The sequence below is a fragment of the Podarcis bocagei genome (assembly GCF_964188305.1).
Source record: "Podarcis bocagei genome assembly, chromosome: 9".
NCBI classification, from domain to species: domain Eukaryota; kingdom Metazoa; phylum Chordata; class Lepidosauria; order Squamata; family Lacertidae; genus Podarcis; species Podarcis bocagei.
Genome location: NC_138134.1, coordinates 42,318,562 through 42,337,870, shown reverse-complemented (window position 1 = coordinate 42,337,870; position 19,309 = coordinate 42,318,562). Strand labels below are relative to the sequence as shown.

The 19,309-nt window shown below is 41.5% G+C and overlaps 1 protein-coding gene across 10 annotated transcripts in view; it reads right to left on the bottom strand.

Moving 5' to 3' along the window:
* The window catches only part of SLC10A7 (solute carrier family 10 member 7), a 130,174-nt gene that overhangs the window by 49,759 nt on the left and 61,106 nt on the right, over positions 1–19,309 (bottom strand). The window contains exons 6-8 of one of the 10 annotated variants that reach the window (XM_081208455.1): positions 3,294–3,403; positions 2,591–2,658; positions 1,981–2,179 (exon numbers count right to left, since the gene is read on the bottom strand). The exons of 4 other annotated variants lie outside the window; for them this stretch is intronic. In XM_081208455.1, the coding sequence (XP_081064581.1) occupies positions 2,100–2,179; positions 2,591–2,658; positions 3,294–3,403 (258 nt within the window). In that variant the 3' untranslated portion in view covers positions 1,981–2,099. Of the gene's footprint in view, positions 1–1,662; positions 2,180–2,209; positions 2,659–3,293; positions 3,404–3,439; positions 3,666–19,309 lie in introns of those variants that run through there. 5 more of the 10 variants (XR_014011660.1, XM_081208450.1, XM_081208454.1 and 2 more) reach the window with 5 other exon arrangements.

The window sequence follows — 19,309 nt, the reverse complement described above, 5'->3', positions numbered from 1 at the left end:
ACTTTATTAGAAGGGACGTAATCTGCCAGTTTTAATTTTCGATGGTGGGATTATGCCCTGGGCATCCAATCCCAATCGGAAGCTTCATGGTTTTCTTTCCCCTGGGACAGCATCTTTTGTGGTCTCTTAAGAGGAGGGATTGGATCATTAACACAGCTAGACACATCATATGCAAAACACAGTAATAGTATTAGAAGTCAGAAATGGATAGTGTTTCTACCATTTACAAAATAGTCACCTTGGGAACAATTTCACCTGCCAGACACACACAATGTGCACTGCACACACAGAATGTCTGCTAGTAAGTCAGACGGACCAGTCCTCTGGCCCTGCTAAGCCAGCACCAAAGCCAACATTAAGTAGTCATGAACTTGTGCACAAGAACAGCATGAGAAACAAAAGCCGATGTACCAGTATGAGCAGGCACTGCCAGAGCACCCCTACAAGTTCCACCCACACATTCTGGTACTGCAAACTAATGGCATCCCTACTAGCCATTGTAGGAATGGCACTAATAAACTCACAACAGCAGCAGAAATGCCGTGATAATGTTATTCCACCAGAACATACCACTTTGATACCACAATGCACAAGATTCGGATCAGGAGCCGTACATGCAGGATGAATCCAAAGAGTTTTCCCCACACAGTGTATTCAAAGCATAGCACACAACAAGTTCATATTTGTGTTTTCATTAAGATGGAAGCTTTTTTCAAGGGGTGGGGGCACATAAAAGAGAAAGCTACACACCACAGAAGGCAGCAGCACAGCATTCATTTATTTATTTAAAGACGGCTAGTTCAGTGTGAATTTCCCACCCAGGTGAGATGACTCCCAAAGGGCAAAGATGATTGTATGGGTGCCCCACTGACAACTGTGTGTTTGGATGGGGAAAGAGAGAGGAAGCAGATCTAGAACCTAGGAATCCCACTGAGTACTATACCACACAACTATAGGAGTAGGAAGAATAATAATCTGTGCTGGGACTTTTGTAGTCTCCTAGGGACATGCCCTCTTTGCTCTTCTGCATGCTGATTACCAGACAAGCCATGTAGACAGGACTAGATGGACTCAACAACATGGAGCTCTAGCCTTAGAAAACAGCATAGACACACCACAGGCGATCTTAGGTTCAATCCCGGGCTAGATTCCCAGGAGAAAGAGTTGGGAGGAGACACACATGCACACCTGAAACGGGACAGAGTGCTTGCCAATGGAGTGAATGGTGCAAGGACTAACATACTCACTCTGCCAACTGTCAGCCTCAGTGAGGCCCAGGATACCAGCCATTTTGCTCACTCCCTTCCACTGCAACCAGCCATGTGCACACATGGACATGCATCTGGCTGCTTGCCAGTAGGTGGGGTTTCCTCAGCGGAACATGTCATCCATTTCCTCCTTCAATTCATGCAGCCTGATTTATCATAAACCAATTCCTATGAGGAAAAGCCAACAGCACCATGAACTGCAGGGACCATCCTGCTTCCCTTGCTGGTGTTCAATGGGCAAAACCACGGTCAAGATGCAGTCTCTTAGCCCTAGTGGGGTGCTGTAAAGAACCTTCTGCCCCCTCTCATTGTGTGTTCCCTTATGAAGACAGCTGAGTTTGAGGAAAGCAGACTCTTATTCACAACGTATCAGTAATAACAGCAACACAGGTGAATGAATCATAGCTTTTATTGGCAGCATCATTTCTGGAATTAAGTTCTGACAGCATCATATAGTAATGGGCCAACCAACTTGCTTGTTTTTGCAGGACCTTCGTGCCTTCAAGAGCGGCATGATGGACACAGGAGTACCACAGGTAGCTTTCTTCATCATGGGATATCCATCACCTATTGTATGTCTTTGAAAACTCTGCAAAGTCACAGGAACTATGCAAGAACAAAATGGAAGCAAGCAGCAGAGCACCTAATTTCCAAGGTTGTGGTCTGATGGCACACGAGACCACGACCTTGCTGAAGCTAAGCCAGTCTGGGTATTGCCAGTGCTTGGTTGGGTGGCTGTCTAGATACCACCTTGCCTTCAATGAAGGAAGAAATGTGGAAGATAAACATAAGAAAATACTGTAAGTATAAATAGCTCCCCACAGGTCACTGCTACAGTTGTAGGCCTTTTTGCTTGTGGTTTGCATGGCAACGGGAGGAGGGAGACACTTTCTTCTGTGCATTCTGGTTACCTGTGGAGAAACACAGGGATAGTGGTGAATAATGGGTAGCAGTTGCAACCCAGTGGTTAAAGTACTCAGTAAGGGCTGTTGAAGACTGGTTGAGAAAGGGTACTGCTCTTCTATCCCTCCTCTATCTACGTGCTCTTCTATCCCTCGTGCCCCATATGCACTCACCTCTCTTTGGTACTCCTCCCAATCTCAAGAGGAGTTCACAATGCAAGTCACTGAGACAATAGTCACCAATTCAATGTATGAAGCTGCACTGGAAGTCTTGTCTCCAGTTATTGTTTGCTCTACTCTGGATCCCCTGCCTGTAGTCCTGTAACCGAAACAAAAAACTAACCACTGCCCAGCTCTGGTGCTCACCATCAAATGGATGGTGCTATACATTCTTTTCATTTGTGCCTGGTGTGAACTTACCTAGGTTTCTTGGTATTCCGCAGTATTTATTCGTCCTGTGTACCCTATGCAGGAAATACTGCTGCAAACTGTTGAGTAAATGGAGGGTCATAAAGCCAGTACAGTGGTACCTCGGGTTACATACACTTCAGGTTACAGACTCCGCTAACCCAGAAATATTACCTCAGGTTAAGAACTTTGCTTCAGGATGAGAACAGAAATCGTGCGGCGGCGGTGCAGCAGCAGCAGGAGGCCCCATTAGCTAAAATGGTGCTTCAGGTTAAGAACAGTTTCAGGTTAAGAACAGACCTCCAGAATGAATTAAGTTCTTAACCCGAGGTACCACTGTAAACTCTTTACCCACATTATTTATTATTTGAGTTACACCTCATGTTTACTCCAAGGAGCTCAAGGTGTATACATAGTTCTCCTCCTGCCACATTTTCATCCACACAAAAACCCTGTGAGGTAGGTTAGGCTGAGAGTGAGTAACTCATCCAAGTGAGCTGAGTGGATATTTTAATCCTTGATGCCCAGGTCCTAGTCCGACAATCTAACCACTATGCCACGCTGGATGACACACTAAACACTGTGGAAGTTTATGATAGTGCTCTGCTCACCCGTGTCTTTTCTTGGTGGTTTGGCAGGAAGGAATGGAGGATATGAGGGATACCTGCTTTGAAGTATAGTGTCTCCCCACCCCCACCCCCGCAGTGAGCTATACCTCCTGGCTTTTCTGTGCTGAGTGCTTTGTTGTTGCAGTCCAAGTTGCAACAACGGAGTTGAAGTTCCTGTTGGGCATTTGTGTTCAAAAGCAGAGTATCTGGAAGGGTTCTGAAAAGACAAGCATCATTCATCTGCCCTTTCACCAACCCCACCCCACCACCATATCCCCTACCTGTTGCATGTCTGTTTGGGCAAAGTTCCAATTTGTGTGCTCCTTGTGCTTTAGACACAGTAGTAGGGCTATGTAACCCTATGCTGTGTGTCTTGTTAGAGGACACATGAATAATATTTCTTTGCTGGGGCATTTCTGCTTCTGAAAGTGTGCCATGATTGATTCCAGGGTTAGTTGGGCTCCTACACTCCAATGAGTCTGTAGGGATAGGGATAGAAGGACAGTTATCTAGGGCTCTCTACCGGCTACAATTACAACATTTTAAGTTTATGCTGCCTCTTTTGAGCTATTCTGTCATCAGGGATGGAAAAGACCATCGACTGGATAAGAGTTGTGTCAATGCAGCCTCCCACTGCTACAAGAATAGCACTAAGCCAATGTAATTTCCCCCCAGTAACGTTGTGCTCATTGCCCTATGCTTATCAATTGAGAAGTCCCACTGTGCTCCATAGGACTTCCTTCCAGGTAATGTGCATAGCACTGTAGCTTTAGTTGCAATCCTATGTCCTCAGCAAGCATAATCTGATTAGATGAATGGTTTGTATGTTACTTAGATGCATAGATATGTAATATTTAAAATGTAGTAAATATAACATCAAAGAAGAAAAATATGGGATGTATGCAGATTAGAATTTACAAAGTAATCAAATGTTTGGTTTATATAATAGAGGAGAAATGTGTGTAGTTGTGTGTGGTGGGTCAGAAGAAGAAAAATGTTGAGCAACAGTTTTTGAGTAAGCATCACTTTTAAAAACCATACATACATATACATGCTATTTTATATAATACATCATACACCCACACATATAGATGTGAGAAACCCTCTCTTCCAGCAGAGGGCATCTTCTACACACTAGAAAAACTTCTCAGTTGAGTGAAGACAATTTTATACACACGGGAAAGAAATGTGTCATTTAAAATAGAAATATGGGTTTCCAAGTGTTGTCCAGTTCTGAAAATAACATTTAACAGTTTCTAAGACAAGGGTCAATACCCCAAGACTCTCTTCTGTGTCGGCAACACTGGAATTAATGGAGCCCAAACAAGAGCTTCAGTAGTATTTATACAGAAGATACTTCTGATGGAATATGCATTTGGAAACATAAGGTAGTACAGCTTACATGAACAGTTCGAACATAGATCTGAAATTCACACAATGCCTGCAAAGGGAAGGTGCTGTTGTCTAACATGCCATTCAAGGTTAGCAAGAAAGGTGGGATGCAGTTCAGAGCTGCCATGTACACAGTTCATGCACTCGTTTGGACACACACTTAGAAATAACTGCCCAGCAGAACAGGATTAATGGATTTTGCTGTGGGGACAGGGGCTCTACTAGACACCTATGGATAGATCTGCCTGCCTGCATTTTCAAATACTTTAGGTGCTGCAGTGACCTTATGTTGCCAATATTACACATACCTCTCATACTTTCTCTTTTTCATGCACATATTCTTTCTCCACCAGCAATGTGTATTTCAATTCTACCTCACTTCCCTGTACATTTTTTCATGCTTCCTCATACATGCCTATTCAGTCCCTGTTGATCTTAGCAAGACACACAATTTAATGTCTACTTCTTGGAGGCCTGGGCTACAAATGCAGCAGAATGAGGCAACAGAAACCTGAGGTGGTAGAGTGGACCATACCACTTCAGACGGTATGTGGGTTGGTAGCTTTCTTTCTTTTCTTTTTTAGTACTCTATTAAAAAAACAGCAACCAAAAAACCAAACAGGCAAGAAGTGGCTAGGCTGGAAAGTTTCCCTTAGTATGCTAGGTTTCCTTCCTCACTTTCAAGGAGTTCCTGCAAGTTAGTATTCACTATCTACAAAGTCGAGTGGTACTACCTACAATAATGCCTCAAGGTTGTATCACCCTGTCCTATGGACGTATAGCAACAGGCCAGGGATAAGTATGATTCTATGTACCTAAGTTATGGCAGGGATCCAAAGAGCTATTTGGGGGGATAGCTTCTCTCCCCCCCCCCCCCCAATTAAACAGACCCTCATGCCACATCACAAATTGCTTTTCAAGCTCCCAGAGTTAAAGCAGCATGAAGAGTTACTTTCACCAGTCCAAACTCCCCTCGGGAATGTGGATTGAAGAGTGTGCTTGTTTGGATCCTTGCCAGTGTATTTTCTGAATCACCATTAATCCGGTTATGTTGAGGCCTTGAATGTAATTACTGTCACATTAATTATTTCATAAAATTTATATACCGCTTGATTGTAAAACTCAGAGAGATTTACAAAAAGATAAATCAATAAAGCTTTGATTATTTTAATATTATTGCTATGGACAATGTGCTTTGAACATGTTCATATAAGCTGATGTGCCAGGGTTGTAAGGCTGAAATGCAAGGGATTCTCATCTCTTTTTCTAGAAGCATGCTTCTTATGCTTTTCATATGCAACAACTTCACCTGGAAATGCAGTGGTACCCCAGCACTACAAATGTATGCAGCTTGTGTTGATGATTAAGAAAGAACAAAAGCTCCTACTAAACCGTTTTATAGAGAATATGCAGAATATTTCCCTTGACATTCTCTTTGTTGGTCAACCCTTATCTTTCACAGTTTCTGTTGAGCTGAATGCTTTGGAAAACAAATTTACCTGATTATACATGCTTATTACTGAGTTGCTGGGTCTAAATTTGCATTTATTGTTCCTATTTATTTTGGTTTTCTTCATGCTGACAAATTTGATAAAGATATTTTTTTTAAGTGCTTGCAGATCCACACTATGTATATAGGCCAATTTTCAGGATTTCAATGATCCAGGTAACTATTTGGGCATTTTAAAACTTAAGTCCAAAGTCCCCTTAGGTCTACAGTAATATGAAGGGACATAAACAATTCTAAGCACACAGAAGGAGGGGCCCCCAGTTTCTGTTGATAAATTACTAAATGCAAAAATCCTGTAAATCTGGATATGGGACAGTTTGATACTGGCTGTTCCTCAATATTTTCTATTTCAGCATATATAGACAAAGAATTGTACATTTTGAGGACTGTACCACAACAGAGCTAAATCATATCAGTAGACTGAGATTACATGAGTATTGTTGATTGTTTTCTGGGATAATATTTCGGACTGGGATGCTGTGTGTGCTAATTTAGTTTAACTTCCATGAAACAGTCCAATTAATTGAGTGTTATGGCATTCTTAGAAATAGAAAATTATGTCAAAATGAAATGAGCTTCTACACTAGATGGTGCTATGCCACTTTCCAGGAAAAAAACCTGCTACAGTACTTAAAAGGAAGTTTTATTATGCTGTTGATTCTACGGTCTGAAATTTACATTAGGGTGTTAAGCCATTTCCAAATGGTGACAAAGGCAATACAAGAAATGAAAATAATGCACCATGGCAAAGACAATTAATGTTGGCAGACACTCCTTTTCTAGAAAGTGAAATATAACCCACTTCCAGAATGGCTTCTCATCACTATTTCCAAACCAGAGTATATAGCCTTTCTAAGCAAACAGTTTTCATTGTCAGTCAGTCAACATATTCAAATTCATTTCTAATTTAAAACTAAAAGGGCTTTACTTTTTATCTCTATCTAATAAAATGAAAGCTATTGCAAGAATTAGGGGAGACATTTTTATCAAAAGAAATATAATTTTTCATGTTTGCATACATTACAGGGCAAATTCACACATGAAACTTCTTGCCTATGACCCAGTCATCAACCATTCTGCTTTCTTTAAAGAAAATATTAGCAATGTAATAAGCATGTTATATGGGGAAATGTGCATGACATTTGTATATTGAAATTATTGACGCATATCAGCACAATCAAGCCAAAATTGATACTCCCATTGATTTATAAGGCAATCCCTACACTAAAGATCTGTATGAGTGGCTACAAGATTCAGAGACCACCACAGATATGTCATTGGGACATGCTACCTATAGACCTGTTCTGTTGAAGACACGCTGAGGGAGTGGCCAAAATGGCTGGGAGAGAATCATGGATGGGAGGCAGGTTGCTCTGGGGAGGAGTACACACATGCTATGTCCCTCCAATTCACAGTCACGCCCTGTTGTGTAGCTTTACACTACTGACTGGTTTCAATGGGAGGGATTTTTTATTTTATTTTTATTTAAACCACCTTCCTCTGTATGAATGACCACCTCACCTGAATTGCCAAGACAGAGCGTAGGATATGATGCAACTGAATACACCATCACAGTACATCACCATTAGTACAGTCCACACAGTGTGAACAAAATGTATTATGACAGGAAGATGGCATGATGGTGGTGGTGTTTCTTCCTCTCCCCCCCCCCATACTGTGACGCTTAAGAGATACAAGTGGGAACTTTGGTGAGGGGAACTATGGAGAAGATGAGTTTTGCCCACCAAGGGAGCACTTTGGGGAAAAACAGCCTGTCTCCAGAACATCCTAGGATCTTACAAAGCCTCTCCTCTTCCTGGAGGGGAGGGGTTGTGAGTGGGAATCGCTTCCCGTGCTTGCGGGGGCGTGGCGTGGCTGGGCCCCCTGCATCATTGGAGTCCTGGGCCCACGTCATGCACCCCAGCCAGCCAATCCGACTTGCTGGGGGGCGTGGTTTAGCCACAATTAAACGGCCGCATGCCCATGGTCTCTTCATTGTTCTTCTGGCTTCCTCAGATCACCCGCTCTCTCTCTAGGTTTTGCTTCAGCACCTGACCTTGCTATGGACCTCCGCTGGTCACCTTGGCTGTCCAAGGGGCCTGGTAGGAATTTTTTCCACTTGGTTTTTTGTCTGCCTCGTAACAAATCGGCATGACTTTGTAAGGTTTGGCAGTTAGGCACTGGAAGATGTGTTGTGTGTTGGAGAGGAGGTTGTGGCCATCACCTACCCCTCCCCTCGAAGGGTATTCCGTTAAAGGAATCCAGTGGTCATGGTTCCTGTCTGATGCCCAGGTGGTGGCTAGGGCCACAGCACAATCCCGGTGACTCTAGGGGAAAGCTTCCAGTTGATTTGCATCAATAAGCTCCCCCTACAGGTTGTTAACCCTTGTGTGACTCCCTGCTGAGCAGGCAGGAGTCAAGTATAGTCTGTTCGGATCCAATGCCTAAGCCAATACCACTCACATTCTGTAACCAATAAAGTTACAGCCTTTTTTTAGCCCATTAACCTAAAATACTTGTGTCCACGTGTCTTATTTCATCACAAAGCGGGGAGCGTGGCCTCGACACACAAACACTGATACCAATTCTCAGCCTATAATCCTAAGATCTTTAGCCTCCAGACACAAATACCCAAACACTCCAAAAATTGGGGATGCTAGGAAAGGGCACTTCACAGAAGCAAGCAAGGAAAGGAGAAACACATGCAGTAATGTACTGTTTAACAATTTCAACTGGTAGGTAGGCAATCTTACAGGGGCAGGTGGTGGAAATGGTATGAACCTCTTGTGTCCTGGCATGCTCCATAACAAATACTTGGGCACTATGTGAAGATGTTCCCAACATACAGCTGGAGCCATATAAACAGATGCTATAACTGTTCCTCTCTCTGTCTTGCCATTGCCAAAGGCACAGTTGTCCTGCTGGAGTTGCTAGTTGACAACCCCAGATACCAATCTTTGCCTTTCATGATTTACCTCATCCTGGATGCTCCACAATAAACATCACCGCCATGCTTATATGTGTTGCTCCTGTGTTTGTGGGAATTAACAGACTGAGAGGGAGCCCTTTCCCACATGCAGGAAGTTGGTGCAACTGCAGAAGATGGAGAAAGATTCCTGGCAGCTCCTGGTCCACCCCCCCTGACCCCGCCAAACACCTGGTTATCAACCAGGGAAGGGGGTGGTGGAGCTTTTCAGGCAGCCCTACCCCCACCTCTGCCTGGTGAAATACAAGCAACCATCTGGTAGGGAGGCAGATTAGGAAGAAGCAGTACAGCCACTGAGGGAAGGGGCAGCTAGCTACTAACAAAGGAAAGCACATGACTGGCAACTAACCAATCAGGGCAGCCATACTCCAGAGCTCCAGCAGCAGCCAGTCCCATGAGAGTGCTGCACCAGTGTGACATAACCAAGGAAACTCATTGACAAACTATTAGCATTAGAATTTCAAACCAATTTTCATATTGCTTTTTGTTGTTGGTTCTTGTTCAATATTCCCTAGTTGCAATTGGACTACAGAATAGACATAGATGTCACAAACTGGATATGCGTAATGCAGTTAAAATACTTTTCGAAAAGAATCACATACTATAGTAAATGACTGCAATCTATGAGTTTTTATGATCCAAATCACTTCTCTGAACATCCTTGCATGAAAAATTTGCACAATCTCATTGGTTCCAATAGGATATTAATAATGATAATGATGATGATAATGATGATGATGATGATGATGATAATAATAATAATAATAATAATAATAATAATAATAATAATTTATTTATACCCCAATAATAATAATAATAATAATAATAATTTATTTATACCCCAACCATCTGGCTGGGTTTCCCCAGCCACGCTGGGCAGCTTCCAACAAAATATTAAAATACAATAGTGCATCAAACATTAAAAACAGGGCTCCTTCAGGTATACTAGACCGAGGCTATTTAGGACTTTACAGTTATATTACATGTACAGGAATATATTTGAGTCCACATGCTGGGAAGCACAAAATATAGTTTGGAACTTCTCCATGTATATTTGATTCCAAGAGAAAAATATCACATTTTCTAGCAGCAACCACAGAGACAAATATATGCTTGGCTTCAAGTCAATAGGATTTCAAAAATAATCGCTATGTTTGAGGTGTATGTCTGACATGCTTGGAAAATAAAACTAATGAACATTTCCTTGTTCATTAATAGTTAGATCCTTATGGAACATGTCCTATACTATTTATTTTTTAAAAAAGAATTAGTAAAAAATATTCATGGATCTTGTTGCTACATCGGCATGGCTCATGGCTTCTGTGGAATATACTGCCCCTAGTATAAATTAATAGAAGTTGTGCAGCAGTTGTGGTGGGTGGGTGGAGGCCCTCTTTTGGAATTAAGGTAATTTCTAAATGCAGAGTGCAAACCTCACACTATGGTAATCTATGTATGTGTTGCTTGTGCACTTTGCCTGACTGCCTGGCCCAAGTCATCAATAATGAATAGATCTGTACAGCAGTACAAGGACCAAGTGTTGGGGCTTGTTGGGGATTTCAGAAAGGGGGGGCGGGGAAAACACAGGTTTGCCATTTGATTGTTTTTTCTGGCATGTAGAAAGCCACAAACCCACAAAGAATTTTTGGCTTCAAAAAAATTAAGAGGGGAGGAATTTTTTTGAAACCTTTAAGTATTCATTTATCAAGTAAAGCATGAAGCAGGAGGAGGGGAATGAGAAGGAAGATCAACTCTGTAAAACATTTGTTTTGTTTTGCAATATAATATTTATAGAATTGGAAAGCTACTAGCTGATAAGGGGAACCAAGGAAATATGAATTCAAGAACACCTCACTTTCTTGTTAAGGGAAGAAATCTTGCCTCATTCGAAAAAAGGATTATTATACTTTTTAGACAGACATAATGGAAGATGAAAAAAAGAAAACCAAATTTACTTGTCCAGAAAAGCAACTGATTCATAGGTCATATAAATTAAACATTTGCTGAAATACAACTTAATAGATCCCCAAAATTTCTAACAATTGCAAATAAGTTAAATGTTACCTAGCTGCTACTAACAACACAAACTGGTATGATGTTATCTCTAGCAATTTCCTCCTCTTTCTCCTAAGCATATTTCCATAGATATCACAATTGTAGCATTGCAAGAGAGATCATCTCATGTTTTACAAACAGAATGCACCAGCTGGTACTTTACCAATCCATATCCCCTGGGAATAAGCAGAGTTCTGGATAACTAAATTTCTACTGCAAGCACTTGAGCCAATCCCAATGTAAACCCAACCTTTGTTGCGTTTTTGGCCGTGCAAGTAAATTACATACTATATTTTCATAATGCTAAACTTTAGTAGTCCAAGAACTACTGCACTAGGAGGATAACTACTATTATCAGGAGAGGGAGGGAGGAGAGAGTGTGACAAATTCTCAAAAGCTTTGCAAACTGACCCACCCACCATTTCTTTTTTTTTAAGTGAGCATTTACAAACAAACTTGAATAACAGGACAAATGCATTACTTTATATTATTATGCCTTTCTAGGTGAAAACATGAAGACAGAGGTAAATGCCTCTGCAACATTGCACGCCCCCCCCAAATATATATTCATCCTCTTAGTGTGGATCAGCTTCCAGAATTGGTCAAGAGTTGATGTTGTCCATTCTGCTCCAAGTGATCTGCCAGTTTGCCCATATAATTCATTTAGAGAAATAGAAACACCTTGTGCAACTGGCTTGGAAAAAGTTTCCTGTGGTTGCTGTATGCTGAGTCTTCCTCCCCCTCCCCCCTCTTTGTTATTTACCAAGAATTCATGGCATTGCAGCCATACATAGATTCCCTGTAAATTTCATCCGCTAATTTCTTTGAGAAGCTACACCTCACTAGTTCCTGTTCCTGCAATCCAATCCCATTTCTAGTCTCCCACCTGCCTTCAGCAAATTGCATCAGATTTATTAAAGTGCTCACAGTAGATTACAACTGCACAAATTCACCGTTGACTCGGAAGAAAGACAGAACTCATTTCTGCAGCTCCAGTAAAGTAATATATACAGGAAATATGCAGAAGGTTTGTACTGGGAGATCGGAAAAGTTGATCTTAAAGTACTCTTTTTTTATAATGGAACCAAACAAAACAGTGGGCTGGATCCAGATACATAGTATCCAAAAGCTGCTCATACTATGGTGGAATCTACACACATATAAAAACTGTTCTGAAAATGCTTTTTTTATTTAAAAAAATACATTGAATTTTCCATAAGGCTCACCATTGTCATCTAGTGTCACATTGTATATTGCACTTAAAACACATTGAAAACATTTTATTTGCAGCTGTATAGTTGAGTCCTATGAGACTTTTCTGCCTCTACCAAATGCCCCTTGATAAGCCCTCCTCAGGGGTGAGAGGCCTTTAGAAATGGCATGGTACACAGTGCAAAATACTGCAGTGGAAGCAAGGCGCATACAGAAAGGGGTGGGGCTTAAGTGAGAGTTGCCTTCCAATTACACAAGGGACCTTCTTGATCCAAGCCAGCCTCTCTGGATACATCAACACAAGAAAGGCATCGTGGATAGCAGCTTTCCTTCACCCATTTTCCAGCTCAGAAACGGGTCATCACAAAGAGAAGGAGCAAAGCCAAGTTTCCTTTTACATGAGGATTAAAACAATTTAGCTTAAAGCAGAAACAAGACAGAATGAACACATGTGAAAGTGAAAGGATAGAAATAAAGATGGATTTAGGCAGCCCTGTATGGAAACAAGAAAATAATGCGAAGGTATTCGCATAAGGGCCACTAGGATGTATGCATGTATGTATGTATGTATGTGTGCGCAGCACTGAGGTGGGATTTTGCCACATGGCCTTTCCTTCATCATGTGATTTTACCATTTCAAACCATTGCTGGAGCGGTGTAGAGTGCAGCTATAGGAACGCAGCAACTACAACACTTGGATAATGCAGCTATCAGGACTTGAGATTTGTTGGTATGACACAAATTAAGAACATAAGAAGAAGAGCCTGCTGGATCAGGTCAATGGCCCATTTAGTTCAGTATCCTTGCTCTCACAGCAGCCAACAAGATGCCTGTGGGAAGCCCCAAGCAGGATTTGAGCACAACAGTAGTTTCCAGCAACTGGTATCAGCTAATGTGTCTCATCTGAAACATTAGGCTTGGATTCAAAGTTGCTACAGTCATACCTCATGTTACTTTTGCTTCATGATACGTTTTTTCAGGTTGCACCCCGCGGTGACCTGGAAGTACCGGAAAGGGCTACTTCCGGGTTTGGCAGCTCACACATGCACAGATGCGCAAAATGACATCATGCGTATGCACAGAAGTGGCGAATCGCAACCCATGCATGCACAGACACGCCGCTGTGGGTTGCTTTCTATTCATGTTGCAAACGGGCCTCCGGAACAGATCCCGTTCGCAACCAGAGGTACCACTGTATTTTGCTCACCCAAGGGCAGATCTCTGCACAACCCTGCACCATATCCCACCTCATTCCCAAGAATTATCCAGTCCTCAGAAGAAAATGTTCTGGAACACAGAGGGCTGAAGGGTAGACAGGAAAGTCCCTTCCCATGGACTGAACTCTGCCCTGCTCACTGAAGAGAAGTTAGGAGCAAAGCCATAATTTTGTATTTTAAAAACCATTCAAAAGCCAAAGAGCTCCCTAGGCCAAGGACACCTGGTTAAGAGGAGAATAAAGCTGCCTTTCAAATGTTGATGAATTTCAAGTTTGTAGAATTTATACATTACCAGTTGCCATTCCTACCAATGCCATGCAATAAGCGACAGGGCAAATCAAAAGGTGTTCAGTCATTTGTTAACATTTAGGCTGAGTTCAGATAGCACCTTATGTCACAATGGCTTTTATCGTGCACCCACACAGCATCAATGATAGCATCTTATTCCTCCCCCCATCCCCCAGTATTTTCTTACCTAATAATTTCAGTGTCATATGTGATCTTTCAAAAGATGTAAAAGCCACTGATGGAGTCCTAGCAGAATCTAGCAGAAGATTAGCACTCACTTTTGTTTTAATTACTTTAAAAAAAAATTGGTTTGCAACCCCACTGACTTCGAAAATCATGGAAGTTTTGCACTGCCATTTGATAAAATTTGGGATGGTATTCTGATGAACAGTTCTTTCCTGACATTTTCATGGGTAACTTAAGTGGGGAACAGAAGCACACATGGACATAAAGGGTGCTGATATGTCCAATGATGTCTGCTGTTGTGTCATGCCACACCCAGTGGTTTGAATGAAATTTAACACGACATGGATATATATTGATCAAAAAGCCACTGTTCCATAATGCAATAGGTAATGAAGTGTAAAAGGAGTGTTAGAACCTGGAACTGAATGTACATTTAGAAAAGAATCAGAAGAATACAGTGTGAGTGCCAGTATTGTAGATGTGTTGTTATGCATATGTGTGTGAATGCACAACTCCTTATTATACTGTCAGAAGTATGTTGCACATACTACCCAAGTGTGTTTAGGATTGAAGCCAGATCCTTGTAGCCTTTTGTACAAGAGAGCTTTAAGCTTCCTATGGAATTTGAAATTAAAATTTTAAAATCAGACTTCTCTGATGTGGATTTTCTGAGGAAGCAACAATTTTATGACTTCTAGCATTTCCCCCTACCCTGAACATCAGCATTTTGTGCAAGTTGTGGGTCAGCTTTTAAAAGTTTATTTCAATTGTAAAAAGTGTTTTCTGTCAGCCCCAAGATCAACGAAATGAGCTGCTTGCCAGCAAACACTGCAAACTCTAGAAACTTGACAGATTCCTTTGCTAAGCATTTGACTATGTAAAACCAAAGAATACTTGCAATAAATACTTTAAAATTTGCTCTGTCTTTTAAGCCATAAAATGACACCATGGCAACTTGGAGGATAATGCAAACAGACAACTGAGTCAGCCAATAGTAATAGTAATGATAATAGTAACTTGAGCTGCCTGAATTCAGGGAGAAGAAAATTGCTTGGATGATCATTTAAGTTCAACACTAAGTGAAATGCTTTTATATCATCTCTGATAATGGTAATATAAAAACCCTACTTTAAATATAATGGACTACAAAGTTACAATAAAGGGTTTGTTTGATTGAATGATTGTTCCATTTGGTTTCACATTTCGATTTCACTCTTTCATTAGAGATTGATGATCAATTCACATGATCAAAAGGCATGGTGAGAATGAAGGATGAGAGAATCCAAGAAAACTATGCAGTGGAGTGACTGCCAACTTCACATTGGCCTTACTCCCACAAAGCTGCTTGAATTCAAGATTTACTTGATAACAGTGTACTAGGATTGGTGTTTCTCAACCTTTTACTGGACCATGGCCCACTTCTGACCTTGTTTCCTTCCTGTGGCCTCCTTTCCTGCCAGTAGAAAGGTAGCTATTTAAATGTTTTGTTTGCAAATAGAACAAATTTTATTTATAATTTATATAATTTATACAAAATACAATCACATAAAAATTTATACTTTAAGTATTTCTCAATCAATGTGACCCTTTTGCTTGATGACCAGAAACAAGCTATTTTATATCCGGTTCTATTTCTATGAGGGATAACCGAAGCTCGCCTCTGTGCCCACTATGTTAAGGCAATTCCGCATTAGGCTGAGTAACTCTTGCATGCAGCAACATATCTCCTTTCACAGTAATACTTGCATGAAGAAACAGCACTCCACATACTGCTTTAGCCACACTTCTTCCTATGACAAACGAGACGTGGACAGCCTGGTGCTCACAGCGGTGGAGTGTGAAAGTGGAAGGGAGAAGGAAGCAGAAGAGATGTTACCGCAGAGTGCATGTGGTGCTCCATCCAATGGGAAGCCCAAGTCACTCCTCTGTTCACTCTAGTTCTCCGTTTTCTATTTTCTGCACTTCTGTTTTCTGTGTCACTTCTCTCTTCCCTCTGTGGTCCCCTAATCTTGTGCCGTGGCCCCCCATTTACGCAATTTTCATCTGTTGCCCCCCTTGGAATATCCTCGGGGGCCCCAGTTGGGAAACACCATACTAGATGGGAGTGGGTATGTGTTTAGGTAATTACATGGTTGCTGTTAACATGTATTGAGTATATTCATTTTCTTCTCCCATCTGCTCACGTTTCACTTTTTAATCACTTCTTAATCTTTGCTCAAAATCTAAAATGAGCAAGAGTTGATGGATCAAGCACCCATGCTTCCTTGGAGGATCTGCTACCATAGATGGACAAACATTGGGCTGGAGCAATGCTATGTCAGGCATATGTCCATGCCACTAAAATCAAATATTTAAGTTAGTCATGACTAACTGATTATAGTATTTGGAAATTCAGTAAGTAGAGTGCGTACTTTGCACACAAAAGATCCCAGGATCAATTCCTGGTGTCTCTGGGAAGGTCTCAAAAAGACTCCTGTCTGAAACCCTTAAGAACTACTGCTAGTCAGTGTAGACAATGGACTGACCCAGTATAAAAAATCAGTTTCCTGTGATCCTTTTGAGATTAAAGGATGACTGGCTCCAACTCACTGTTTCCCCATTTCTGCAAGGGTTGCAAAAACAGAAAACCTTGCCTTGTCTATGACGAAGGCATTCATCCTTCAGTGCATAAGAGCAATAGCAATGCTTGTGAAGAGAATCAGAACTTACAGGGTTAAACAGTTCTGAGTGACGTCTCACATTCTGAGGCGTGGCTATGTTTCACATACAGGAGTGTTCTCTGTGTGTGAGTTCTCTTTCGGTTTTGACCAAGAGGCGAAAAGATGTGTGCTCTTTCGCCGGGCTGATTTATGATGTTTTTCTACACGATTAAAGACTGTTGGAGATAACTTGCCCAGCTTAAATGCTGGATGGCAACTTCAGCAATCAGCCTGGCACAACTGTTGGGAAAATATGGGAAGAGTAGTAGTAAGCAGGGTGGGGAGAGCATCTGCATCAGGCCTCTGTGCCTGTGTGGGTGCAGAAGAATCCCATTCCAGTAGCTGGTCTAGTTTAGAGTGACCAAAGAGACCCTCTAAAGCAGTGTTCCCTAACCTTGGGCCTCCAGCTGTTTTTGGACTACAATTCCCATCATCCTTGACCACTGGACTTGCTAGCGAGGGATGATGGGAGTTGTAGTCTAAAAACAGCTGGAGGCCCAAGGTTGGGGAACACTGCTCTAAAGTAGGCTTGGAGAACCTTTGACCTTCCAGATGTTGTGAACTACAAGTCATTGTCCTTTGCTATTGGTCATGCTTGATGAGGCTGATGAGAGGTTTAGTTCAGCAACATCTTGAGGACCAAAGGTTCCCCACGGCTGCAGTAAGGATTAGTGTTGAATCCAAAATCTGTTCACCCCAAGGTTTGATTTCCTACCTGAAGAAAAAGTGCCCATTCCAGGAGCAACATAAAACATATCCAAAGAATAAGGACTAAAAGATAGAATCGCTTTGAGCACAGGGAAGATGAAAACATTCCTGTGTCCCAAGAGAAAACTATTTGCAAGCCCCCAAACCAGCAATTAACTATAAACACATTATTTTCCCTCAGATATCAAAAGTAACATTCCTACACCACCACTTATGTAAATTACTCAAGAATTCACCATAAACACTTCCAACCATCAGCAATCATCTGGGGAAAGTGAAAAGCCATTCCAAGGGCAACACCACCTCTGTCTATGAAGATATATTATCAAAAGTGTTCAGGGTCAACTTCTTTATAATGTTGTGCTCTAGCTACCCCCCAGCACCTTGAAAACTCCAGCTCACTGCAGAAGGTTGCGTTTTCCAATACTCAGAAGCCTCATTGAAGCCGAGAATCCTATTACCCACCACTTACTCTTTATCCATCAGATTTCCTATATAACCATTTTCCAAACTGGATATGGCATAGTGCGTACCCTGAGCAATGCTTTTTAGTGCACACTGTTTAAGACCTTTTCCAGCTGAAATAGTTTTGGAGACCAGCCCTGAGCTGAATTTAAAGGCAGCATTTAAGAAGATGAACGATCAATAGTTCAGATAAATCTTAACTCATTCCTTTCATTCCCCAGTAAGCTGGTGGATATCCCCACAATGTGTTTCTTCACAGTTATATCCACATGACATTTTCATCAATGAAATCTGATAATTTAACATCTTTTTCGTAAAGAGATTTTTTTGGTTTTGATGTTTTTAAAAAGAAGAAGATTTCAACAGTCTATGGTCTGACAAACAACAAAATAGAGCTGATTTAACAAATGAGTGCCCAATCAATGATGCACTGAGGCACATGACAAAAGCAAGTCAAAATCCATTACAGTCAAGAACATCCTTTAAATTCCACTTCGGTGCACTGACCCTGTTGCTCAATGCTAAAGACTTTACAAGTTTTTCCCCGGAAACATTCAGAAGAGCTTTTGTTTTGGCATTCACTCAGCTGCACCTCACAATTAACACCGCCAGACTCATCTCTAATCAATTATTCATAGAGATTACGAGCATATCTTTTGAGCACCTTAACTTCACATCAGAAGTGTGCGAGGGCTGACACATGCATGTGTACATTACAGAATAAAAGGCAGACTCTAGGCAGGTTTTAACGCTAAATGAGAACAAGGCTAAAAGAAGTGAAATCAACATTTTCAGTCAAAGTTGAGCTTCAGGCAAGCTGCAGGCAGTGCACAGCGTGAGAGAATTTGGCTCCAGAAAAGTGCCCATGTGTTGACAGCTGAAGAAGAGAGTTTGAAGGCTTAATGGTAAAAAATGTTCCATCAATGATAATGTTACACATGACTCCTCTGACTGGATTTGCTAGTCATCGCCACATTTCCTGGCAATCAATGACACACATGCATACATATACCCGCCCTCTCAAATCTTTATCATTAAAAAGAAAAGAACTTCGCTTATTATTATGGTGAGCTTGGCTACTTCAAATTAAACTAGCAGAGAGGATATTCATACAAAAGTCTAGACAGCGACTGTGACAATATTTAGGAAATTTAGAATATTTAAGGATACAGAGAAATCACAGACATATGGAAACCTGCCTAGTCTGTAGGGCTTAGGGATCACCAGCATGGTGTTCATGGGTACAGTGGCACACCTGAGATCTTCCCCTGATAGCCATGAAGCCTCAGAGCCCTCCCTCCACCACTCACTGCCCCCTAGTCATGAAGTAGTGAGGGTGGTTAACTCTTTTCCACTTGACAAGTACTTAGAGCTTAAGGTGGAAGAGTGCGAATCTTTCCCATGG